Source organism: Chenopodium quinoa, unplaced genomic scaffold (assembly GCF_001683475.1).
Source record: "Chenopodium quinoa cultivar QQ74 unplaced genomic scaffold, ASM168347v1, whole genome shotgun sequence".
In the NCBI taxonomy this organism is placed as follows: Eukaryota; Viridiplantae; Streptophyta; class Magnoliopsida; order Caryophyllales; family Amaranthaceae; genus Chenopodium; species Chenopodium quinoa.
The window spans coordinates 3,194,876-3,220,928 of NW_018745177.1; the positions used below are offsets into that span (position 1 = coordinate 3,194,876).

General features: G+C 35.5%; 2 protein-coding genes and 1 long non-coding RNA gene across 4 annotated transcripts; all 3 read left to right on the top strand.

The window, feature by feature from the left end:
• Window positions 1-537: 537 nt before the first annotated feature.
• LOC110710878 lies at window positions 538-1,133 on the top strand. The gene is made up of 2 exons (XR_002509217.1): window positions 538-843; window positions 991-1,133. It is a non-coding gene; the product is annotated as an uncharacterized LOC110710878 (long non-coding RNA).
• Window positions 1,134-17,577: 16,444 nt separating this feature from the next.
• Window positions 17,578-20,773, top strand: LOC110710707 (40S ribosomal protein S4-3-like). The gene is made up of 5 exons (XM_021889039.1): window positions 17,578-17,726; window positions 18,810-18,887; window positions 18,973-19,153; window positions 19,602-19,699; window positions 19,976-20,773. Exons 1-5 carry the CDS (start codon window positions 17,724-17,726, stop codon window positions 20,405-20,407), a joined length of 792 nt encoding a protein of 263 aa, XP_021744731.1. The 5' UTR covers window positions 17,578-17,723; the 3' UTR covers window positions 20,408-20,773.
• Window positions 20,774-23,859: 3,086 nt separating this feature from the next.
• LOC110710852 lies at window positions 23,860-24,940 on the top strand. 2 transcript variants are annotated; one of them, XM_021889191.1, is made up of 3 exons: window positions 23,860-24,179; window positions 24,372-24,401; window positions 24,534-24,940. In XM_021889191.1, the coding sequence occupies exons 1-3, from the start codon at window positions 24,065-24,067 to the stop codon at window positions 24,704-24,706; spliced, it is 318 nt and encodes a 105-aa protein (XP_021744883.1). In that variant the 5' UTR covers window positions 23,860-24,064; the 3' UTR covers window positions 24,707-24,940. The 2 variants fall into 2 exon arrangements, with proteins under 2 accessions (XP_021744883.1, XP_021744884.1); XM_021889192.1 differs by having other exon boundaries at window positions 23,861-24,179; window positions 24,375-24,401.
• Window positions 24,941-26,053: the final 1,113 nt, after the last annotated feature.

The following is a 26,053-nucleotide window of genomic DNA, read 5'->3' on the forward strand; positions in this document are numbered from 1 at the left end:
TTGATGAGAATTGAAAACAATTGGTGAGAATTGGTGAATGACAGATGTAGATGATCCATGAAAACGGAGTTTTTAATACGATATTTATAGAGAAAATCAGCCAAAAAAGATAAATTAACAAAACAGAGTCTGACGCTCAGAAAACAAGGCTGGCGCCAAACCTGGCTAGTTGGCGCCAGGCGCTAGGCCTAGTTCTAGGCGCCAAGGCCTGGGGTTAGGCGCCAAGCCTGATACCAACGCGTTTTCTAAAATCCGATAAGTTTACCGTACTGGAGGATAAAATAATATAATTTCCTCGAAAATGCTATTTGATTTTGATTAAAACTCTGAAAAGTCAACGAAAGTCAATTTATCAATGCTAATTGGATTAGGAATGAAAAGAACTTTCTAGAAGATTTTAGAAGACTAAAACCATTCCTAATTGCATTAGGAATGATAAATCATATTAGGCCCTCCCCTATATCATTGGGCCGTACATAAAGCTCAAACCGGGCCCAGTTTAGTAAATTGGCCATAATTTCCTAATTGGTATACACTAGACCCTAGTGTAGGTAGGGGTACCTACACCCCCCTTTAAACGACGTGTTTATCATATTACCCACATATCCCATAACCCATTAACTGCAGTAACTACCCACCAAATCATTTTCTCTCTAAAACCTTCTTCTTTATTTCTCTAGACTTTCTCTCTCATCAAAACCAAAAAATTTGAACCAAAATTGCTTCAAAATACTACGAAATTGCTTCAAAATACTACGAAATTGCTTTAAAATACTGCTAAATTGCTTCAAATGTATACATTTGCGAAGAAATTCAACAATCGCAACAACATTCACAGAAAGAGTAAGTAATTTTACTACAATTTTTTGTACGAACCCTAGTTTTTCTATTTTATTTTGAAATTACATGTTTGGAAACATAATCTAACTTGATTAGAACTATTTTATGCAAAAATCATTAAAATCTATTGTGTTTTGTGTTTTTTTTTAGAACCGAAAAATATGTTTCAAAGTAGAGAGATAAAGAGAATGATGATTCAGAGAAGAATCTTGTTCGTTGAACACAACAAGGCAGATTCTGAAGAAACGTAAGTATTATTTAAATAACCTATTTAAACAAGAGTAGAAAAATTAAAAAAAAAAAAAAAAAAAAAAAAAAAACAACGAACAAAAGTCTCAAGTTGTAGATCTAGAACTTTTAAAAGATATTAAAAAGTCTTATGGTATAGATGTTAACATTTCTACGATTCCGAGGTAATATATGAACATATACTGAATTATAAATGTTCATTTGTATATTTGAATTTATTTGAGTTTAGATTTGAGTTTATATGCCTAAATAAAAAATGTTCATTTTTATGATACGTTATGCACATTTATGAAATGCATAAATATTCATTCATTTAAGTTGAGAAACTGACTTATTCATTCTATGAAACCTTTTGATCATTTATGAAATTCATAATGTTCATTTACATATAAAGTAATGTTCATTTTAAAATATATGTTAATATTGGTTCATTTCAGTTTACATATATATTTATATGCCTAAACGAATGTTCATTTCTTTTTACATTATGCACATCTATAATATTGATAATATTCATTTGTATGCATTAAAACTAATATCTTACAACCAATCTAGCTATATTGTAGTGATGTCCAAAGTTACACATTTGATATAAATTTGCACATGGAATTAAAGAATATGTAGTTGTTTTGGAGAAGATAAAATGGCTTAACAACGGTGATTATACAAACTGCGGAGTATACATTATGAAGCATATAGAAACCTTCGCTACTAAACTTAATGAGAGTTAGATTTGTGATTTGAAACCAAACACTGTAAAAGTGATAAATGTTCAATAATGTAAGATATATTGTTCATTTATAAAGCAGTATATATAATAATTAACATTTATTAATTCATTTTGTTCAACAGGTGGACCAAATTATGAAGCAAGGATGCGGAACTGATGCTATTTGAAGAAAAACACTAACACTTTGTTTTAATAGGAAGAAATGGAAGGAAAAGAAGAGAAGAGAAATGAAGGGGACAAAATCTCTTGTTTGGGTAAAAGATTGGGGGAAGGAAGGGGAAGAAAAGAGAGGTCAGGGATCCATTTTCCCTCTCTCTATAATAACCATAATCTCTCCAAAATTGGAGAGATTTGGAGGGAAAATGGAGCTCACCTCCCCCTCCCTTTCTTTTCCCTTCCCTTCCTCCATTTTCCCTCCCCTTCTTTTCCTTCCTTCTTTGCTATCCAAACAAAGCGTAAATCTAGGTTAAATAGAAGATAAGCAAGAAAGTTTGCAAAGGAATAGTACATGTTATATGTTCATTTATGAATGTGTGTATATGTTCATTTATGAATGTGTATATGATTATATCTTATAAATAGTTTTATAGATGTTTTTTTTTGAAGGAAAATAGAGTTATAGATTTTATTTGTTAAAAGAATTATTGTAATTGATATTTCATTTTAATCTTTATTTGTATGAAAAAAAAAAAAATTTAGGTTTTATGAATTGGTTGTTGGTTCTTTACTTTTGTTCATTTTCAAATTAATAAATAATCATTTATATATGTTGAATTTAAAAAAACAATATACTAAAAAAGGTACTATATAGAAACAAATTCTTATGTCTTTAGCACTTGAAGAACTTTGAACAAGAGCACCTTGATCATTTATTGGAACCGTGGGAGGAATAACTTAAACATTTGTTGATTGAACATTTCTGGAATGGGGTTTCAGCATTTCTCGATTGAAGTTTGAACAATCCCGAGTTGAAGTTTGAACAATGCCAAGAACTATGGTTGGAACAAAATAACCAGTTTGAGATTTTGTAGACGCATTAGTATGAATTGGAACTCTTGGAAAGTTGAGAATTAGTTTTAACACCAACAACACCTTTATTTGTAAAAACGTTAGAACAAGCTTGAACAACAAAAACACCTTCAACAACATTTAAATCCTTCGCCCGCAAAAAAAAGTTAATTGATGATCAATATTAAATCAATAAATGTTCAATTACAAATACTTATATAAATAGATTAGAAAACAAAACCCAAGAGATGAAATATTTAAATCACCAGATATGCTGGACTGAAGAGTGCTTCACTATAAGCCTACACTTATCATAACACTATTATTCCTACACCTATCATCTTTATAACTCTTACTACAACAAACAAATCTTTTAATAAAAAATGAATTGTCTTTTCTCCTCTTACTCTTCCCAATTCGAATTCCAAAACCGTTCCTAAAAGCATATTCGTTATAGATTTCAAAAGGTTCTTCTTTGGATTTAAATTGTTAATTTAGACTTAAGTGATTCTTCATCAACAATATCACCCTTTTTTTTCTATTGCACACATTATTAATATACAATTATAAGTGAACATAAAGGGTTTCAAAAATGATCAATAGTTAATACATAAAATGTTCAATAACGAAACTGCACATGTTCAATTTGAAAATTTTTAACACATAATATTATCATGAAAAAAATTGTAAAAACAAATGATCAATATGACATCGAAAATGAACATAAAATGTTCATCGTCATCACAACAGAGTATTAACAATCCAAAAATGTTCATCATCATCATAATCAAAATATCAAAATTGAAGCAATGAAAACATATTACACATAAATTGAAGCAACAAAATCGAGTACAAAATTATGTAGAATTAAACAAAACATCCACATAACACAGTATTGATAATCAAAAAGTACAAAATTATGATCATACATTGTTGAACAAACGAATCAATGAATCGAACTCCAGATGGAAACACACTTTCGCAATCACGTCGAAATCGGGCAGAGGAAGAATTAGACATTGATGATCAACAACGATTATCAAAATCGTAAAAAATAAACTGAAAAATTAGTATGAAAATCAAATGAAGAAGATGAATTGAGCGGAGAGAATGAAGGTACTACAATCAATTGAGGAGAGAGAAAATATATGGTTTGAAATCATATATATACATAGCTTGAATGATAAGAAAGGAAGGAATTAAATATGGATTTTTTTTTAAAAAAAAAAAAAGAATCAAAGTTGTTCGTAAGTGCTACCCACACTAGCTACAAAACAATGTAGTTTTGAGGGGGGGGTGTAGGTATTTTACCCTACACTAGGGTGTAGGGTAAAATTTTCAATAATTTCCTCAATATTCATCGGAATTGGGCTTATAATATATCGTTGGAAAGGTCTTTGCAAGCCCCATCCAACTACACTACTATTGGACCCATATCATGGACCAACCAAACTGGATTGGATGTTTTCTTAAAATAAGTTTTCAAAAACAGAGAGGAGAGAAAAGAAATTAAAACTTTCCGCAACACTAGACCTTTCCACACTTTCGTTTCATTCGATTATGATTCGACGTGAAAGGTACTCATCACTGGGTTTGGTTTTGGGGAGACACAAATGGGTGTTTACACCTATTAATTTAGTTTGATGGTTCCAGGGGAACCACAATGAATCCAGGAAAAACAAAGTCAAAAATAGTTCCCATGTTGCTTATTATGGTATAGACAGCAGTCAAAATCCATTCAGAATTAGACCATGGAATTTTGAACACATAAGATGGAAAACTTGATGCGGAAGATGTTAAATACTTATAGGTTAAGCATGTGACTTTTTTAGGAGATTGTTGAGTTAACATGATTCACAGGACATGATAATCAGACACTCTGAGAACAACAGTTGCCACATTGGCCCTCATTCGCAAATATGAGTTCAAAATCACAAATTCAGAAGTACAAAAGGTTTTAAAGCCAAGAAAAGTTGTCGCACAAATTAGCTTAACTCAGATACATTACATAGAGTAGCCAAGAAATATACTTGAACAAGTAAAAATTCGTAGATACTTCTACTCAAAAACAGTTTTCCAGAAGCACACAAAACAAGCTACACAGTACTAACTACCTAAGAGGTACACAAAGGCTGAGAAACAAATAGTAAAAAGCTTAACACAATTGAAGCTAGAATATTAGTTAGCTCAAACAAACATCATAGAAGCTCCCCACACAAAACCAAACATCAAACCAAGCATTGTAGCTATAATCCCAACAATACGGTTTCAGTTCTAAACAATTAAAGCTAAAATTAAAATTCAAGAACATGCAAATGAAATTGATAGAAATTCATAAAATCACCTGTGACATTTCAAGCCAATTGTCTTCAATTTAGGGCATCCAACATCAGCATTCAATTTTCACCGCCCTAACCAAAGCTTCTCCAATTTCCACCACCCAACAAACCACAACCCACCGGAGTTCCTCTGATAACCCAGGCAGCCTACAATTTCCAGCACACACAGGCCCAACAATCCTAAGACCGGCAACGGACAAACCAGAAAGAGAGGACCAGGCTGAGATTGCGCTTCAATGGGGAACAGGGAGAAAGAGACGAAAAGGCGAGAGAATGGACGGCGACCGGCGACGGAGAAGGCACCAGAGAAGAGATTGTGCTTCAACGGGGAACATATCGTAGCTTAGATTGCGCTTCAATGAGGAAAAGTGAATGAGGCATGCGCGAAATGAATTGAAAAGGGGGAATTGGAAATAATTTAGGTTAGCTAAATTCGAATTCGTGCAAAAAAAAAAATTCCAACTTTTACTCATAACGGATATTTTATGTCCGTTACAAATAAGTAGGTCAATCACGTTTTGACTTTACTATTTGTAACGGACAGAAAATGTCCGTTACGAATAATTTAGTATTTGTAACGGGCAGTAAGGTGTCCGTTACAAATAAATATTTATTCGTAACGGACAGAAAGATGCCCGTTACGAATAAGTATTTATTTGTAACGGACACCTTACCGCCCGTTACAAATACTACTTTTTTACGCAAATGGATAATTTTTTGTAACGGACCTTAATTTCGCCCGTTACGAATGATGTTATTGTAACGGGAAACAACATGCCCGTTACGATTAAGTCGTTACAAATAGACTTTTTCCACTAGTGATGTTCTCATACAATTATTTTCAGTTCAGCTCTAATAAATTCAGTTCAGTTCAGCTCCTAATTTCCTTCCCTTATAAAATATTCATTTCAGTTAAGTTCAGCTCTAATAAGTTCAGTTCAGCTCTAATAAGTTTTGTTCAGTTCAGCTCATTTCAGTCAATGACAACACGCCCTCAATGTAAATGAAATGTTATGAAAATTGATACTTGAATGACTTGATAGTGACCCAATAATTTATATTACTATACTGAAGTGATACTTTTTTTTTCTGGTTTTTTCACCAAATACCTCTGAGTTTTAACATAATTCACCAAATACCACTAATATTTTTCAAATTCACCATATAACAGTTAGTCATTAACGTTAATTGTGCCATGTGGCAACTTGTAATTGGTTCTTATTAATATTTTTTATTTAGTTAATAACTTTAGAAAAATTATTTTTAAAAAATAAAACACAACCATTAGCCGCCACCGTCGACGATAACCCCTACCCCAACCGGCTAGCCAGTGACCATCCCCCTCCCCCACCGGTGACAACCCCGACCCCAACCACCACCTTATCCAAATTCCCCAACCATCACCTTCGCCGAATTCAACCTATCCCCGCCTTTCCACCTTAGCCGAAAACCCAATCACCCCCCTGAAACCCCTTTGACAGCAGCCTAAACCCTCTCCCACATGTCGCCGCCGCCCAAGTTGCCGATAACCACCACCACAAAACCCTAAAACACCAAAATTGAAACCCTAAATTATTTTAGTTTAGAGGTTTCGACATACATGGTAGTTCAGTGGGTTGGAGATGACACTGGGACGAGTGAATTTGTCTACCGACGTCATGGAGGAGGGTTTGGGCGCTAGGCGGTGGTTAGAGGAGGTTTTTTTTTAAGGAGATAAGGTTTTTTTTACGGAGAAGCAAGTACGGTGGTTAGGGGAGGATTTTTCGAGGGAGATGTGGGTATAGTGGTTCAGGGGAAGGGGATGAGCGCCAGCGGGGGTTCTGGTCGGCAGTCGTTGGTGGTGGTTGGGTTTTTTTTTTCTTTTTTTTTCTTTTTTTTTTGATAATTAATTAAATAATAAATTTTATAAAATTAAATAATTTAGAAGGGAACCAATTATATGTTGCCAACTGACATTATTAGCCTTAATGACTAGCGGTGTTAACGTCCGTTAGTCATTAATTATGACATGTTGGTAGATTTTCATAAAACTGAATGTTATATGGTGAATTTGATGAATTATGTTAAAACTCAGCGGTATATGGTGAAAAAACAGTTTTTCCCCTCCTAAAGAATTGTATTCTCGTCTATTTCCTTATTGTTTTTTTTAATCACCTCTTATCTTTTTTCTACCATTTGGTTGGTTAGTTTGATATCCAAGTTTATCCAATCAAAGTTTTTACACTAATTGTTTAGGGTAAAAATTACCCATGACAAATGGACCAATCCGGACCTGCCACGTGTCCACCACGTGGGCCAATCAGCGTCCGCCATTTGTCACGCTAAGAGGTCCAACCTGGACTAATCAGGCCACGCCACGTGGCCTCCCATATGCCAAATAGGCAAAATGGCCACCAAGGCCCAAAGTCCGAGAGAAGCCCAATTTGCCCTAGTTAACCTAAACCTAAAATTGGCACGCTTCTCAAGACTATAAATACTTAATTAATCCTCATTAAAGGGGATTCAGCAATTGATGACTCTCACCTAGAGAAGTCTAGACACATTGATCACTCCTCCCCTAGAGGAACCATATCTCCCACCTTTACATTCCGCATTTATTACTCCTCAAACAAGTACTAACTTGACCGTTGGAGGCGGAGCTCCCACCACAAGGAGTCTCCGTTGTTTTGCAGGTACAGGCGCAAGGATACCAGTCCCGGAATTGTAACTCTCCCGCAGGACATCAGAAAACCCCGAAACATTTTGGCGCCGTCTGTGGGGAGAGTACTTTCGAGATGGTAGCACAGTCTGTACCGATTCTAAGTGAGAAGCGTCCCATGGACGACCCCCTGGTCCAGTCAGACCAGGGTACCGACGAAGAATATGAAGTCGAGACTCACACAGCCCCTGACGGGTCCCTCAGAGCTCGACGCACCCGTCCCATCGAAAGGAAGGAACGGGGAGACTGCCTGGCTGAATCTAGTAAACCAGTCGGCCCGCCGCCTAATCATCAACAGGCGGCCGAGGGATCTGCCCCTATCACCAGGAATGAACTCATGACCCTCATGAGTAGTTTCAAGGGGGAGATCCAAGACTTGATCAACCAAAGGGCGCTTGTTCCTGCAAAGGAACAGTCGGCCAAATCAAACCACTCCCAGTTGAAGTTACATACGCCTAGCACGACACTCAATGGGTACATCCGGCAAAATATCAGCCTCCCGGCATTCGGCCCGACAGCCAAGTACTACAAGCGTCGTACGGTCGGATGCCAAGAGTCGTATGGATAGGCTTGTAAGCTATTATTAATTTTATTATCAAATCATTATTATGATATTGATTTTAAAATAAAAAAATAAAAAAATAAAAAAAAAATTCATTATTATCAAATCATTATCATACGGCCACATGCGCCTAACTTACTGATTTTGTATGGCAAAGCTCCACCTAAGAGCCTTAGGTGGCAACCTACTACAAATTTAATCTTAGCATTTGATATTATCAAGTGGCATAAGTAGTATCATAACTACCAGCCCACATCGCTATATACATAGCCGGCTCCCATGATGCTTGTCACGAACAGCTTCCTCGGTCGGTTGTTCTACATGTCTAGGAAGCCTGCTGTTTTTCCTTCGATAAAGGCCCGACTGTGAGTGCAGTAGTGGCATGCCAACGTCGAGCCTTTGAGCTTTTAGGCGGCAACCATAAGAGCAGCCCTCATTCTCGCATAAACAGCCGGCTCTATATGATGTTTTATCAAGGTTTTTGCTCAAAATATAATGCCAAGTATACTTGATACAAATGAGTTTGGTTCCAGCTTGTTCTTCCAAAAGCAAACAGCCAAAATACTCGCACATATAAAAATCTCTCGGCCTGCCGAGAGGAGTAGCGCTTGGCTCGTAGTAATATAATTGGCCATGAGAGTGAATGCTTTAACTTGTTCATGTGCTAGTCTCTTATTGTGAAAGTTGGGCATTGGCGTCTCGCCCAAGGAAGCAGGCGGCCAGATGACAGCCGGCCTAGTCCTAGCCACGAAGCATGACAAATCAGCTAGCCATGCTAATGTAGGCGACACCTAAACAGCCAGCCCAATCCGAGCCACCAAACAGCCGGATTGATCACTTCAAGAACAAGCAACTCAAAAGGTCGAGACGAATGAGTTCGTGTGTATGTAAAAAATAGGCAGCTAGGCAGCTGTATTTATGTATGGGAAGCATTGAAACCGGCTGTTTAGCCATCAAGTAAATCCAACAAACCACTTGTCTTTCATGAAAGCAGGCGGCATCCACAGCGAACGCATCAAGCAATGCGTGAGGTGATATGGGTCTTCATGTTTTGTAATGAGGGCCGAGTCTTGAATCACTTTGGTCTAAATAATGCCCAACACGATCAAAACATAATTAAAACAAGCGGCAAGCTGATCATACGGCATCATGTGGCCGAATAAAATTTTGAAAGTTAGCTCCATTGAGAAGAGCAGCTCGGCATCCTTACCAAAGCACCATGTAAGCTCAAAATGAGTGCCGCCATGTGTATGCACGCAACAGCAAGTCCCTTGTATGTCTATAGACAGCCGGCCTAGTCCTAGCAACACAGCAAGGAGGCGGCTCTAAAACACATCCGGCTTGGCTGAGTTCAGATGGTCGAAGCATTCGAGAGCAGGCGACATCTAGGTGTCGTAGCTCAAGCTAGCAGGGGGCACTTGCAACCAAAGAAGCTAGCCATAGTAAAACACGCGGCACATGAAACACAATTATCGTGCTAAGTTCAAATATCATGCTGAGATTTGACGTTGATGCTGGGTACGAGTACATGCCAAGTAGATGCTAAGCTATCCATTCGTCCAACCAAGTGTGTATCCATGTGTTTGAAGAGCCGCATGAAGTGATCATCCAAGCCAAATTTATGAGCCCAAGAGTATATAACTCAACTTGCTAAGTTAGGGAATCCTCATTGCTCTTATTTCAGCCGGCATTCAGTGCTCAGACGCTCAATAAAATCAAATAGTCGGCCACCCTTGTTAATGAAAACAGGCGGCCACAAGTGCTCTTCAAGACTTAAGCCCAGTCCCAGCTAGACTCACCTTAAACAATCGGCACTTGGTTGAAAGGGCATGAGCAAAAGTGGGTCTTCATACTTTTTAAATGGGGGCCGAGTCTTATGATCATTTTTGTCTAAATAATGCCAAGCACGTAAATAGCATGCAACCGGCATCATGCGCTAGTCACCTAGCTTCAGCCGACATTTACATTATGGCTTATTGTATTGTGATGCAATGAACAAAGCCATGATTAAACGACACCTTTGTTCACATGTAAACAGGCGGTAAGGTGGTTAACCTTCGAACTTGGCTAAGCAAGGAAAGCAAGAAAGCCACTAACCGGCAATGAAGCTAGCAATGTTACAAAGCAAGTGGCACATGCTCACTTAAAAGTCAGTGGTTAACTAAAGTGCGCAGCCCTTATTGGTTGGATATGAGAAAAACAGAGCAACCTTCGTATTTTGTTAGACAAGCCATAATAAGCATGGATGGCCGAGATCATCAAGCAAATCATCATGGTAACAGCCGGCCTATAACCAAGCATGATAAATTTTAGGAATTCTTATGGCAACAAGAGTTCTATGGTCACAAGAACAGTCGGCATTTAGTGGTCGGATGACTCAATGAAATCAAGTACCACCTCGTAGACGCTTGAACTTTAGTGGCCGGCACTTCAATGTTTGGCATTAATAAATAACACTACATTGGTCCTTATCATTATTATGATTTTCCCTCGAAAAAAAAAATTGCCTAAGGTTATTAAACCCGGCAGCATAGTCAGTAACCAATTGAAGACCGTCTCCCTTCAGGGATTACCTCCACTTATTTGTGTGACAGTAAGAGAGGCGGCATGAATAGTAGCCGGCCCCCTATACAATGAAGTCTCGTAGCTATGAAAGCAGCCGACTCTCATTAATAACACCATCCATCCTTTATGGAAGGGAACTAGGTGATCCATCTGCTCTAACACTTGAAATGATTTCAATACTTGATACTGATTCAGAGGGGCAGGCCGCCTATACATTTACAGTCGCCTACTCTCCATTGAGTATTTCACTTTATCATCAGAGGGGCATGCCGTCTGTACCTTTACAGTCGGCTACTCTCCATTGAGTATTTTACTCTATCTTCAGAGGGGCATGCCGCCTGTACCTTTACAGTCGGCTACTCTCCATTGAATATTTTACTCTATCACCATAGGGGCATGCCGTCTGGACATACAGTCGATTCCAAGACAGACGACCACCCTCCTATACTTAGCTAAAAAATGATGGTGGCCTGGCCGACCCTGTGCCTAAATAGGCAGCTGCCCTCCTCTTACTTAGCATCTGCGTCCACCAAAGGACTAACCAAGGCCACAGGCCGAATGATCAGACCAGGCGCCAAGCCAACTGATCCAATCTTCAAAACTAATACGACCTGTCCCAACATCATAGCAAGCGTCCGGCGGCATCCCTCCGGATGAAATTCGTCGCAGAGAGCAGCTCCCTTTTGGGTGGAACATTGCTCTATAAACTAATTACAGGGCACCTATACGACTGTCCCCAAGGGCAACCACGTAGCCGTTTTTGAGACAAGGATAACTCTATCACTAACCAAACCAGTGGTAGCAGTTGGCATCTGAGTCAGATGACCGCCTGTATTACTTGGGATAAATGCAGGGGGTACCTCTTGAGTTAATAGCCAACAAACATTGGGGAATCAAGGGGTCTAGCCGGCCTTCGCCGCCTGGTACCTCTACTACTCAAGTTAGAGTGTGACGGAGACTGAGTAACTCCTATGTTAACTTATAGTCACTCTCTCAAACTTAGTATGGAGCCTAAAAGGTATGAGTCGCCCGCCTGTTTTTAGCAAACAGGGGCTCTCAACCACTACTCCTGCTAGGTTAACAACCTTTGAGTTAATAGCCAAGCAAAACTTGGCGAAACAAAGGGACCATGTATCCGGCTTCCGCCGCCTGGTTTCCCTACTACTCAAACAAAATAGGCAGTGATTGACTAACCTCAAGGTTAACCAGTCGCCCTCCTTAGTACAGAACCTAAAAGGTATGAGAGATCCGCCTGTTTTTTGGCAAACAAGGGCTCTCGACCACTATTCCTACTAGATCTGACAAAAGCTACCGCCCAGGCATAGCTACTCTGGCCAGGCGTCCCGTTCACAGAAACAGACGACCTGTCCCCATCAAACTTGGTGAAATTCACCAAATATTATGAAACCATGCCAAAACATTTTGGCACCACTATTCTTACTAGGTTGGCTATACTTAAAGTTGTCTTCTATAACCTAACAGGTGTAGCTACTTCGGTTGGACGTCCCGTCTGACGCCTGCTTCTATGCAGCCACCAAAGCAAACGACCAGCCATCCCCCAACGAAATAAACTAAGTACCAAACTTAGTATATTGAATCAAAAGAGGCCAATGGCCGAATAATGCTAAACGCTTACCCCTTATGCAATAGTTGACAGTCCACCTGATCAGGGGCTATCTGCATAGTGGGGCAAAGAATCGGCATCTGTCTAGTTCGGCGGCAATCATTATTATGATTGATTAACTTTGAAAATGTCATACCGCCCAAGGTATCAAAATTTTCTAAGTTAATCAAGTCCATCTCCCATTAGAACTAGACAGGATGCCGACCTAGCAAAGCTTCGAGGGTCTAACTTTCGAAAAGAGCAATCCCTCCTGGAAAGAGAAATTACTCCTTCCGAGGGGCAAATGTTTAGGGTAAAAATTACCCATGACAAATGGACCAATCCGGACCTGCCACGTGTCCACCACGTGGGCCAATCAGCGTCCGCCATTTGTCACCCTAAGAGGTCCAACATGGACTAATCAGGCCACGCCACGTGGCCTCCCATATGCCAAATAGGCAAAATGGCCACCAAGGCCCAAAGTCCGAGAGAAGCCCAATTTGCCCTGGTTAACCTAAACCTAAAATTGGCACGCTTCTCAAGACTATAAATACTTAATTAATCCTCATTAAAGGGGATTCAGCAATTGATGACTCTCACCTAGAGAAGTCTAGACACATTGATCACTCCTCCCCTAGAGGAACCAGATCTCCCACCTTTACATTCCGCATTTATTACTCCTCAAACAAGTACTAACTTGACCGTTGGAGGCGGAGCTCCCACCACAAGGAGTCTCCGTTGTTTTGCAGGTACAGGCGCAAGGATACCAGTCCCGGAATTGTAACTCTCCCGCAGGACATCAGAAAACCCCGAAACACTAATGATTTCAATTATAATTCTTGTGGTTTTATTTATTTATTTATTTATTTTTATCACCTCCCTAATTTTTATCATATCGATCATTTTTAACAAAGATGTACGTTGTTAAAATCCCGGGCATCGTACGGGTACTACCTAGTAAGGTTATAACTTAATAATTATTCTAATTTAAAAATGACATTATTTGAATATTGAATTTGGTCAATTCAACCCAAATTCAGCGAAAACCGAAAAGGAATTGGAATTAATCCCTATACTAAATCAAGCTTGTTTTGTACGAGATTTGAATTTAAGGGTATCCTACGCGCGCGATGCGCGCGAAAGAGTTAGTTGTTGCATAGAAGTTGTATAAGCGCGTAGTTACACCTTTGGTTTGGGTGGTAGATCTGGTAGTTTTAATACGTACTATTTGGTTTATGGGCCTATATAGTGGTTTTGTAGAAATATAAAAAATCCATCAAAATCTTTAATGATAATTATTTTTTAAAACCCTCAAAAGTTTAACAATGTTATTTCAAAATTATTATTAAATAATATTTAATTGATTTGTATTCCTTCATATTTTAAGCTAGTTTAGAACTCTTAATTGATTTGCATGATTCAATAATACTTAACATATTTTTCTTCAAACGAATTTTTTGTGAGCTTGGTCATACGGAGTAATAATATGTGAAATGTTCGTTGTAGCTAAAAACTTAATAATGTAAGTTCAATGTTCTACGACCATCTAATATCTATATATGTATCTAATACTAAAGCAATAACCACTTAGTTATATTTTTCTTCTTAAATTCTCTCCATATTTAAATACATTTTTTTTCTATCATCGATTTCCTTCGATTTTAGGATTTTAAAGTTATTTATACCTCTTGATAACATCTGCTCAAATATCATTATTTAATATGAATGTCATTTAAATTCCACGTTGTTTATGTGCGTGCCATCAAATAATGTACAATTAAAAAGCTAACAAACCTGAACAATATTTGTAATAATTAAAGGACAACAAAATTGTAAATAAGAAGAGCAACCGCAAAGGAGTAAAAATAAATCATCTCGTGGTAATAAACAAAGTCTTCGTACATACAATTTTTTTTCCTTTTTAAATAACTATAATAACATATGAAGTACAAACCATTATAATTTTTTTTATTTTTAAAAAAGGCATTACAAGTTTTTGTTAAAAAAATTGTATTAATTGATGGTATGTTTAATGAAAAAAAAACCCAATTAAATATATTAATGAGAGTAAACATATTAATGAGGGTAAAAAAGTAAATATACATTTTTGAAAAATTGTATTAATTGATGGTATGTTTAATGAAAAAAAACCCAATTAAATATATTAATGAGAGTAAACATATTATTGAGGGTAAAAAAGTAAATATATATTTTTGTACACAGTTTTGTATATATTTTTGAGGGTATAGTTGGTAGCACACTATTCCTAAGAGTTATTTTCTACTTTTTATAAGGTAGGGATATGAACTAAATATGAAATGATCTAAAGTTAATCCGACCGAAATACGATCCTAACTCAATCTGACATGTTAAAAACTACCTCTGTTTAACATTTTTTGCAACTGTGAAGGATGCATGAACTCCTTGGCAAAATTTGTTTGTGAGTGGAAAGGCCTGTTCTGATTGACTGAATTGAGTTGAACTTAACTTAACTAAACTTATTAGAGCTGAGTTGAACTGAACTGAATATTTTATGAGAAAAAGAAATTAAGAATTGAACTTAACCGAACTTATTGGAGCTGAACTGAACTGAAAATAATCTAAAGAGAACATGCCTTAAGATAAAGAGAGAAAAATGGAATGAATGTGATGAAAAGAGAGATAGAAACATATGACAACCTCTAATGGAAAGAAAATATTAGTTGCAAATAATGTGTAGCATCATTTTTAACAAATATTGTAAAAAATATGAAATGGAGGTAGTAAGTAATTTTGACCCAAATAGACCCGACCCATCATGGGTCAACCTAGACTCCATTCAGTACAAATTCTTGGCTGCATTCTAATGCATCCAAGATAGCTGCATCAAGGCAAAACGCAGCCTCCACTGAATGAAACACAAACTTAATTCATCTTCTTCTTCAAGTTTTATTTTTTATGATTCTCTTTCTTCACTTTCATAATAGTAATTTTGATCTCAATTTTCTCTCTCCTCTCTCCCATCTTCCATTCGAAATTCTCTCTCTCCTCTTTCTTCTCTTTCATTTGACATTTTCTCGCTCCTCTATTATATGCAACACTATGGATTTGGTTGTTAATCTTAATGAGATCATCAATGAAGGTTAGTTTTTGTGTTGTTTACAATTAGTTTAATTAAGTTAGACTTTGGATGAGTTTGTAATTGTTTTTGAATTTATAATTTGATGAGTTTCAATATACTCTTGATAAATTGGTTTTTGATTTTATGATTTAATTTTAATTCTTGGTATTCTGATTTTGATGTGAATAGTAATGGAATTGCTTTTTTTTTTTTTTTGAAAATAATTAAATTCTTGGTATTCTTTTTCTCTCTTTTGTTGGTGGTTTTTAGATTCTCAATCATGTTACAAATCAATAACTATTTTTTCTATGGAAAATAAATAATTATTATTGTTTTTGAAGAAAAAATCAATAATTATTTTCTCTATGATGAATCAGGATTAATTTGATTATATTCAACTTTTTTGGAGTTAAAATAATTACGATCGAACTTGAGTATAATTTCTGTAAAAAAAATGAACACGTAGTAATTTAAAAATGAACATCTAGTAGAAAATGAACTTTTAGTACATAGAAAATGAACATTTAGTACATAAAAATTGAACATATTTCAACAATTTATTATATCTTTATTTTTTTCGTTAATAATTATATACAATGAATTTGAACCTATATGAAAATCATGTTCATTTTGAATATCCTAAATGTTCATAAATTTTTTTTACATGTTCATTTTTATACATTTTTTATTTTTTAATACTAATTGTTCATTTTTTAAAGTGTATATATTTTATGAAATGTTCATTTCATTAGGTTGAAAGTTGAATTATTTGAACATTTAGTGTTGAAACTATGAACAATTTCCATATTTATTATGAACATATATGTTTCGTTATTATTTATTACGAACATATCTGTTATTGATTATGAACGCAAATGACATATAGAGTGATAATTTATATTTTTAACTATTATATTAATGATTATACATTATGAACATTCTAAATAATCATTTTGAACATATAATGTGATGATTATGAACATAAGTTTTAATGATTATGATTGAAAATTCTGATTATTTGTTGTTATTTGTTATATTTTAGTGAGTACAGTCAATTGTATTCGTGGAAGGCAAAGAATCTGAATTAGTGAAGAAACAAGTAAGAAGTGATGAAGAAGCATATGAATTATTATGAACACATGTTGTGATGATTATGAAAATTTTGATTATTTGGTATATTTTAGTGAGTACAGATTAATTATATTTGTAGAAGACAAAAACTCTGAATTAGTGAAGAAACAAGTAAGAAGTGATGAAGAATTATATGATATGTACAATGAATTTGCCCTTAAGTTGGAGAATTTCCGATGTATATGATCCCAATTTTATGGTTGTATGATAAAGGTTCATTTCTAATATACTAAATGTTCATTTTTTTTTTGAGATGTTCACTTTTTATTACTGAATGTTCATTTTTTTACGTGTCCATTTTTATTACTGAATATTCTTTTTTTTTTTTTTTTTTATATGTGTTCATTTTTCTAACTAAATGTTCACTTTTAAGGTCGTGGTCTAGCAAATTTATGATTATATGATAATCAGATTCATTTTTAATAAATGCTCATTTCCTTATAACATGTTCACTTTTTAGTATTAAATGTTCATTTTTTAACATGTTTATTTTTTGTTATTAAATGTTCTTTTTATTTTCATGTTCATATTTTTTAACTAAATGTTTATTTTTTATTTGGACCGCGCGTTTTGGATCTCACTTATTGTAGCTATCTTGGCTGCACTAGAGTGCAGCCAAGACCAATTGCTCCATTCAGATACTCATATACGGACAGATCAAAACCAAACATAAAAGCAACAACGAAGAGCAAGTCCATATGGAAGTTAGTTGGGCTAAAATATAGAATTATATTTCAATTATAAAACGGCCCAACTACAGAAACCCTAGCAAAGCTTTTAATAACAGACAGAAATTAGGGTTTTGGCTGATCTCCCCTCTTTTTCTCACTATCTTTGTTGAAGAAGCGCAGCTTAAGAGAGACACACTCATCTCTCTCCTCCTTCCAAATCTTCAACCATGGTCAGTCCTCTCTTTCTCTCTCTATTCTATACAATTCATTTTATGCTTATCGAACATGGTAATATGATTGTTGTTCATTGTATAATCTGATGTTTTTCCAATGTTTTATTTTGTTGATTGTTGTTATTGGATATGCTACATTTCATCTGGGCTCTTAATTTGTTTGGATTATTTGTAATTCCTGTTAATTTCCATGGTTCTCTAATGGAAAAATGTGAACTGGGTATGTTTTATATGGTAGTTTTAGTGGGTGATTGGGTGGTGAAATTGATGAACTGTGAATTGATTAGAATGCTAATGAGTTTCTTTAGATAAAGGAGGTCGCTTGCATAATCAATTTGATCTATTGATTTTGATTTTTGATTTTCTGGATAAATTGTTGTTGGAAATGGCCTAAAGTCTGTATTTTTGGATACATTTTGTGTTGCTTCTGAGTCGAGGATATTCCCCAAAATAATATGTAATGGAGGTAGTATGTATTCAGTATGTGGTGCATACGACCTCTCGGGTGGGGAGGTAGATGAAGATTGTTTTGTCAGCGCTTGTTTTAATATATTCGACGAACAATGATGATGTTTCAATGACTTTGCTGAGGGGCATGTTTCAATTTTTTCGCCGAATGATTTAAGTTACATTTTGTGCCAAAGTAGGCCTTTTAAATCTATGTTTTCGATGAAATTGCATATGTAACTGATTGCAACGCTGACATGAAAATTCCAATACATGTTGCTGGTATTAGTGTCGGTGTGTTACAATTGTATCTTCTTTTGTAAGGGGGAGTGTATTATTGTAGAGATTAGATTCAGGTGGGGAATGTGTAAAAACTGTGTCCGTTGGTCATTTTCATTTTCTGCCACACAGTGTAGGATGATGTTACTGCAAGGCAAAATGAATTTTCAATAAATGATCCATAGCTATCCTCTTTTTTAAAATGGTTACGTTGTGTCTTAATTACAGAGAATGGATTATGGTTTTTATAATTTGATCGTTTGTTATTGTACCTGCCGTCGTATCATTTATGTAATCAATTTCTATGCCCAATTTATGAGTGTTTCATCTAATGCTAGTTGTTTTGAATTGCAGGCGAGAGGATTGAAGAAGCATTTGAAGAGGCTCAATGCCCCCAAGCATTGGATGCTTGACAAACTTGGTGGTGCATTTGTAAGTGATATGACTTTTTGCCGTGCTTAACTAGCTGCTACATCACTGTAATTTGTTCTTATGTTTGCTCCAATGTGATATGCAGGCTCCTAAACCATCATCTGGTCCCCACAAAGCAAGGGAATGCTTGCCCTTGATCCTTATTTTGCGTAATAGGTTAAAGTACGCTCTTACATACCAAGAGGTCCAAGCTATTTTGATGCAACGACATGTCCTTGTTGATAACAAGGTCAGGACCGATAAGACCTACCCTGCTGGTTTCATGGGTATGTTCTCTTTTGATATCTGTGTATCCGCTTATGTTTATTAGCAGTTGATGTAAAATTCATTAGACATTACATGATCTGTACATCAATCTGCTAAAGCGGATGCCATAATAAGTGTTTTGTCACATACTCCTGCTGTCTTCTGTCCCCAATTGTTTGCCCTAATTTTTTTTTTTTTTTTTGAACTTTGTTAAGTTTTGGTTGGGTGGAATTCATGAGAGAAATTGTTGGGACTAAATGTTATGTATGTGGACATTTATAGAATGGCCAATTTTTTTAGGGGTGGCCTAAGATTAAAATAAGGCAAATTATGAGGGATAGAGAGAGTTATATGTTTTGTAAGTGTCCAATTGGTGTGAGAATGATCTTTTTTGGTATAACGTATACCTGAGTTCCTATGTTTAAACTCATTTTGCACCTGTTAACTGTGAAATGTATTTATTTTCAGATGTTGTCTCCATTCCCAAGACAAATGAAAATTTCCGTCTGCTTTATGATACAAAGGGAAGTTTTCGCCTGCACTCTATCAGAGATGAAGAGGCAAAGGTATACTGTGTTTCTTTCATAGTTTAACCCATTAAGTTCTTATCCGTTTGTTTTTTATTAATATCTCTAATTGCTATATTTCAAGCATTAATGTGTGTGTGGGATATTATTGTTGGAAGAGACTGCCTGATGTTTTTTGCCTTGTTGTTCTGCTATGTTGCCACCGTTTATTCTTCCTCCTCCCTACTAATTTTCCAGAGAGAATAGTTTGGTTGGCTTAAGCCTCTTATGTTGTTTTGTTTAGTACATCCATACTAAGACCTTTTTGCTTTGCAGTACAAGCTCTGCAAGGTTCGATCTATTCAGTTTGGCCAGAAAGGCATTCCCTATCTGAACACCTATGATGGTCGTACCATCCGTTATCCCGACCCACTTATCAAGGCCAATGACACAATCAAGCTTGACCTGGAAGCAAACAAGATTGTTGACTTCATCAAGTTTGATGTCGGAAATGTTGTTATGGTGACTGGTGGTAGAAACAGAGGGCGTGTTGGAATCCTCAAGAACAGAGAGAAGCATAAGGGAAGTTTTGAGACCATCCATGTCGAAGATGCTGCTGGCCATGAGTTTGCAACCCGACAAGGTAACGTTTTCATCATTGGTAAGGGCACCAAGCCATGGGTATCTGTTCCTAAGGGTAAGGGTATCAAGTTGTCAATTATCGAGGAGGCTAGGAAGAGGCTACAAAAGGAAGCTGCTACTGCATAATTTATGTAATGCTACTGAGGATAGTTTCTCTTAGAAGTTAGACAGCTTCACATAGTTTCCCTAAGGTGAATGCCCCCTATTTTACTCCTCTGTCAGTACAATTTTGGCTTTAAAACTTGCTGTGATAGATGCTCTTTGTTCTTATTGGAGATGAACGTAACTGTAGCTTGAATCTTCTTGTTTATTGCAAGGTTTTGATTCCTTTGCAGAAGGATTTTGATGTTTAGAAGTGTTTGTTATTTGAGTTTGCTGCATTGCAAAGATCAAGGATTTTTAACTGTCATTTTCTGATTTCATTTCATGTAAAACTGTCAATGCCCCAAACTTCTGTAGTTTTATTTGACAGCCTATGACAGTTGAGTTCCATTTGTGTTTTAGCCATATTACACAACACTTTGGAGTTAACCAACTTTGTTTACGAATTCAAAAGCCTGCAACCCAATCTTGTTTAATAGAAATCAAAAGCCTGACACTTTGTTGTGTTGCTACTGTTGGTCACAAGTATACATGCTATCAAAATCTCTGCAATATCTTACAATTGTTACAAATCTACTCATTTTTTTCCTGATACTATGGGAAATTGGTATTGGTAATGGCAATGGGCGATTTTAGTGAAAATGTTTGTTAGCTAAGCCAACGCCCGGTTTTGGTAATGGCAGTGGGGGATTTTAGTGAAAATGTTTGTTAGGTAAGCCAACGCCTGAATGCCTGATGTTCGTCTCTGGGGAATATCTGGTGGTACTTTTGAGCAGTTGATGGTTGAGATTAGCACATTTGTGTAGTGCTGGTATGAATGAATGGTTTAATTTAGATGGTGGACAAGGCCACAAGGGTGGCGGCGTTGCTTAATGTTGTTTGATGTATGGATTTTGCCCTCCATGCCCAAAGATTAACTCTATAGGCTTTAAATGTTTTGATTAAGGTGTATGCCTTGAGTTATGTAATAGTGTTTTGAGTTGTGAGGTGGAAGTTTGAATAGGTGTATTAACTCAATCGAGTATCGGTTTGTACTTTACCTTTGACATTTGCTTATATTGAGATTCATACATGAAGTACTTTGACCATTACGCGAGTATGTGTTTTTAGTGAAACCAACCTATAACGCTATTCACCTGATTTGAATTGACTTGACTCTAACAAATTATCGTGTTTATTTGATTATTTTATCTTAACAAGCAAATTGAGAATAAATTGAAAATTACTTGAATTGAATAGATCTAAACTAGTTTGAATTCGAAGAACTCGTCTAAAATGACTCAATTTTGCAATTATGTAAATGACCTGATTGCCACCGATTATCATTGCATGAGAAGAATATCTAAAATGAGTCATAAACCATAACTTTGCTTCTCAATATATTTAATTCACAAAATTGGTGATTAAAATAATTTAAAGGGAGAAGTTAGAGAAGTGCAACAAACTTCCGTGGCTTTAGTGGAAATGAAGTGACTAGGAAACATTATCCTCTTCACTTGCTACTACCTGGTTTATGAGCACTAAATAGTGGGTAAATATCACATGGAACCAGCATTGAGGTTGTTGATGCTACCCAAAATGTCTCTTATGATTTAATTACATGCTCCAATATAATCTCCACCCATGAAATTCAATTCAACACCATTAAGTGAATAGCGTATTTTCTCCGTTTCTTAATACTTAAAAGTTCGAATGGAAAAGTACAACACTTATATTTTAAAACCTGTCAATGTATTGTAATACCTGTAACTCTCAATAATATAATAATTACGGAGTATAAAATTTTGATGATATAATTTGCGATAAATAACCAAGCTAAGTTTGGTCTAGTGGTAAGGAATGTAAGTATAGGTTGGAAATTCAATCCCCACTAGAGACACTTTAAGGGTGGGTATCCGATCCCTTACCCTCTTTTCCTCACTCTTAAAGTGTTTGACCCGCAAATACCAAGTAAAAAAAAATCGTTTAGGTTGAGGATACATTTGTGAAGTATATATAAACAGAGAATATTATTTTAGTGGAATCTAATTAGCTTGATTTATAAACATTAGAGTGTGAGATGTTTATTTAAGGATGATATTAAGGCACCAAAATACAATATTAAGTTGGACCTACCCTTACCTGAAAACATTGCAACTGGGAATCTTTGGTAAAAGAAAGATAAGATGGCAAAAGCAAATTCCAAAGGTAATTCCACCTTAGACCTTACCAAATGTTCTTATCATATCATATGTTTTTTTTTTTTTTTTTTTTTTTTTGGCTTTGAGAAATTCGGTCTTACCTGCATGGCTTGTCATATACGAAGTTCTACGTAGGTAGCTTACAAGGAATATAATGGAGTGATAGAACTTATTGGACTGTTGGGGGTATTTTGGTCACTTTAAGGTATTTTGAAGGGCATATGTAAACAACTACCAGTACTAAGAGGCATTTTTGAGAAATTTTATTACCATGAAAAAAAAAATCTCATACAAAACTGTTGGGAACTTTTTAAATATTAGTACTCAATCTTAATGAATTAACATGTTTGTGATAATATTACATACTCCGTTTCATATTCCTATGTACTACATATTTTATTATTATGTTGTTGTTATGTTCCTAAAATAGCCATGACTAAGGGCCTGTTCTCATTGACTGAATTCAACTGAACTGAACTGAATTGAATATTTTATAAGAGAAGGAAATTAGGAGCTGAGCTAAACTGAACTGAGCTGAACTGAACTGAGCTGAAATGAGCTGAACTGAACTGAACTGAATTTCAACGTACGAGAACAGGCCTTAAGGCTCACAACTTAGCAATCGAGGCTAGGAAAAGGAGTTGAGGCTAATCTTCTTTGTCTTGTACCATAGTGAGATTTAGCAATACCAATGTAATAAATCTTTAAAATTCCTAATTAAAAATGATAAACTATTTCTAAAAGATTAGAAATAAAATTGTTCCAATTTTGTAAAGCACACCAGGAGTACAATAAATCACTTTTGTTCACTATTCTTATATCTTGTAGCCACAATATATATGAGAAATTGTATAGGATTACTATATACTCAATTTTGATGGTACCCTTAATCATCATTACATAATCCAATTTATATGAGAAATTCAAACTCTAAAATGACAAAACAGTCCTCTAACCACATTTCTAGTGAACTCAAAAGTTCATGGTGTGCTTTATACTTTGTCATCATTTCACAATCTTAGTACAATGCTTTATGTATTTACTAACATCACAAAACCCCACTAATAACTTTACTTCTTACAAAAATACTATTCTAATATGTAATCTTGGTCAGTAGTTGAATTTTCAACCAACTGTATCCACTAATGAAGGTGATTAAAAACCCCACTTTAATCATAATTATTATGGGTACATATCATAATTTGTTGGTTGAAATAGGTTTAACCCTAGAACCTTCAGCTTATTCCCTTAATATTCTTTTATGTAAGACTATATATTAAGAAATCTTATATTAAAAGTAAAGGGCAAAGTTAGTAAAGAAAAAGCCTTGATTTAATATGAAAAAACCTATCTTTCTTACAACTTTTGTATTTTTCTAGGTAATTTGGATTTTATTTAATTTTTGTGGAATGATTTTACAAATAGAAAGAACAACATTTGACTTTGAGAGAATATATAAAAGGAGTGTAAGAAAACATAGTTATTTGTAGCTAAGTAAAATATGGATAGTCTAAGGAGTTTCCTCTGCTTCAAGACCTCTCCACCATCAATAGTCTTTCCAATTACAACCACCTTCTTCACTAAGCTTCCTTCGCGATTTTGGCATAAGGCGAAAGGTAAGCTTCCTCCTTCCCCTTCTTTGCATAATGACACGTTTATTCGTTAGGAACAGTCTGAAAACATTGCGATATAGAATATGTTCTTGTTCACGAAACTACGTTAGATTCATTTCAAAAGTAAAATCATATTCATATATCTTGTTCAATCATCAAGATACCATATTCTAATGTTTTTTCTGCTTAAATCAGCAGGATATGCTGTTTTTGGAGCAAAACAAGGTAAATATAAAAAACTGTATAACTTTTTTTCTGAGTGATGCTAGTTATGTTATTATTGTCACAGTGGTTTAATGCAGGCTTATAAATTTGTTCAGTTTTTGATAATTTACTTTGGTATAATTGATTTGGCAGCTGCTAAAAGAAAAGGGCTTGTGAGCCTTTCTAAAGACAAGGAGCTATGTGAAGGATATGCTGATATCGAAATGATGTGGAAGATGATTCATTCTACCTGTTCTAAGGATATACACAGCAACAGAAACTGCAAAAGACCGAGATATTTAGTAGTCTGTTTTAAGCCAAGTTAAGTGACTTTTGAAAGAGATAATTTGGCTTACTTCAGTTTTATTGTTTTGTACAACAATTAGGTTTAATTTACTGTCTTTAGTTCGTTCTCTCGATGTTGTGTTTTGTTATGCCCATCAGGTTCTTCTCAAGATAGATTGAAGAACATTTCTGCAAAGCTGATGAATGGGAAAATTAAACACAATTATATGTAGAGAATTCAATTAGTTTTTAACTTTTAACTGTCAAAAACTACATATAGCCCAAGAATGTGCAATCAATTTGCATTAGCATAATAAGTTTCAAGTACATATTTGTATGCAAACACCTGTATTCTAGCCATTTAAATACTAAGAACCGGCTTACTTAGATGACAGAATCCTAAAATCCAGAACTAGGGAAAACTAGATAAATTGTACTGTTGTAGTATTAGTACATACAATACTTTCAGATGACCATATCACTAAAAAAAAAACTTAGCAGGAAAGGGAAAAAAATAACAGTCAAATACGTGCTCTTTCGCAGACTAAAAGCAGGGCATACAGCAAGAAAAGATTTTAAGGACACCAATTTAATACACGTCCTTACTGAGACATTTTGATCTAGTAACATCATCTAAAGTCTTCTGTAATGCTTCAACCTACGTAGCAAGGTAAAAAACTGAACAAGGATTGATTAGCCAGAAAGAAAACACTGAAAAGCAGAAACTGTGAGGCTGCTTAATTCCAAAGAGAGTTTTGCCCTCCTTGCTCACAGGAGAAACAAAGCCAAAAAGTACATCTAGTAGTTCTCTTAGTAAGATAAGAGTGCTTCGATTGCTAAAACTTTCCCTGCAGTTTGAGATCAAGTACAAATTATTTAAAACCGACATAGATTAGCAATCGAAATCAGCTTTCTGTACATTTTTGTACATGGCATATGTGTCCAAGTTGTAGGCTTGATTATATTGTGAAAATTTCCTTTACTCCTTGTACTTGTATGAGCAGTCATATGTCCTTAAACATGTTGGAATGTCGAGGAGTTGACATGGATACTTGAGGTAAAATGAAGAGTCCGAGTGACACAAAATATCACTTTACCTACCTGGTTTCCTGTTTCAGGGTGACTTGTGACGGTGCAAAAGTAATGCTCCATCCATATTGGTCTAATTAGTGGTTAATATTGATAAAAATTTACAGAAAGTAGAGATTCCACTATGATCAAATCAAATGTTCTTCACCAGTCCTTGTGAAAGAGTTAGAATAAAGATATATAGCATAAGCATAGAGTGCGTCTCCTTTTACAAAATGCTGAATCTTTGAAGATGGTATTATTCTCTATTCAAATCTGCTTTACTTAACAGCTTGACTATGATCTCAACTCCCATTTCA

What these genes read in the sequence shown, in the direction of transcription:
- LOC110710707 (XM_021889039.1), top strand. An exon ending in ACAAACTTGGTGGTGCATTT is followed by an intron (nt 18,888 to 18,972) that starts GTAAGTGATATG and finishes TGTGATATGCAG; the next exon opens with GCTCCTAAACCATCATCTGG. An exon ending in TCAGAGATGAAGAGGCAAAG is followed by an intron (nt 19,700 to 19,975) that starts GTATACTGTGTT and finishes TTTGCTTTGCAG; the next exon opens with TACAAGCTCTGCAAGGTTCG.
- LOC110710852 (XM_021889191.1), top strand. Translation starts at nt 24,065, where the DNA reads ATGGATAGTCTAAGGAGTTTCCTCTGCTTCAAGACCTCTCCACCATCA. An exon ending in ATTTTGGCATAAGGCGAAAG is followed by an intron (nt 24,180 to 24,371) that starts GTAAGCTTCCTC and finishes TGCTTAAATCAG; the next exon opens with CAGGATATGCTGTTTTTGGA. An exon ending in TGTTTTTGGAGCAAAACAAG is followed by an intron (nt 24,402 to 24,533) that starts GTAAATATAAAA and finishes TTGATTTGGCAG; the next exon opens with CTGCTAAAAGAAAAGGGCTT.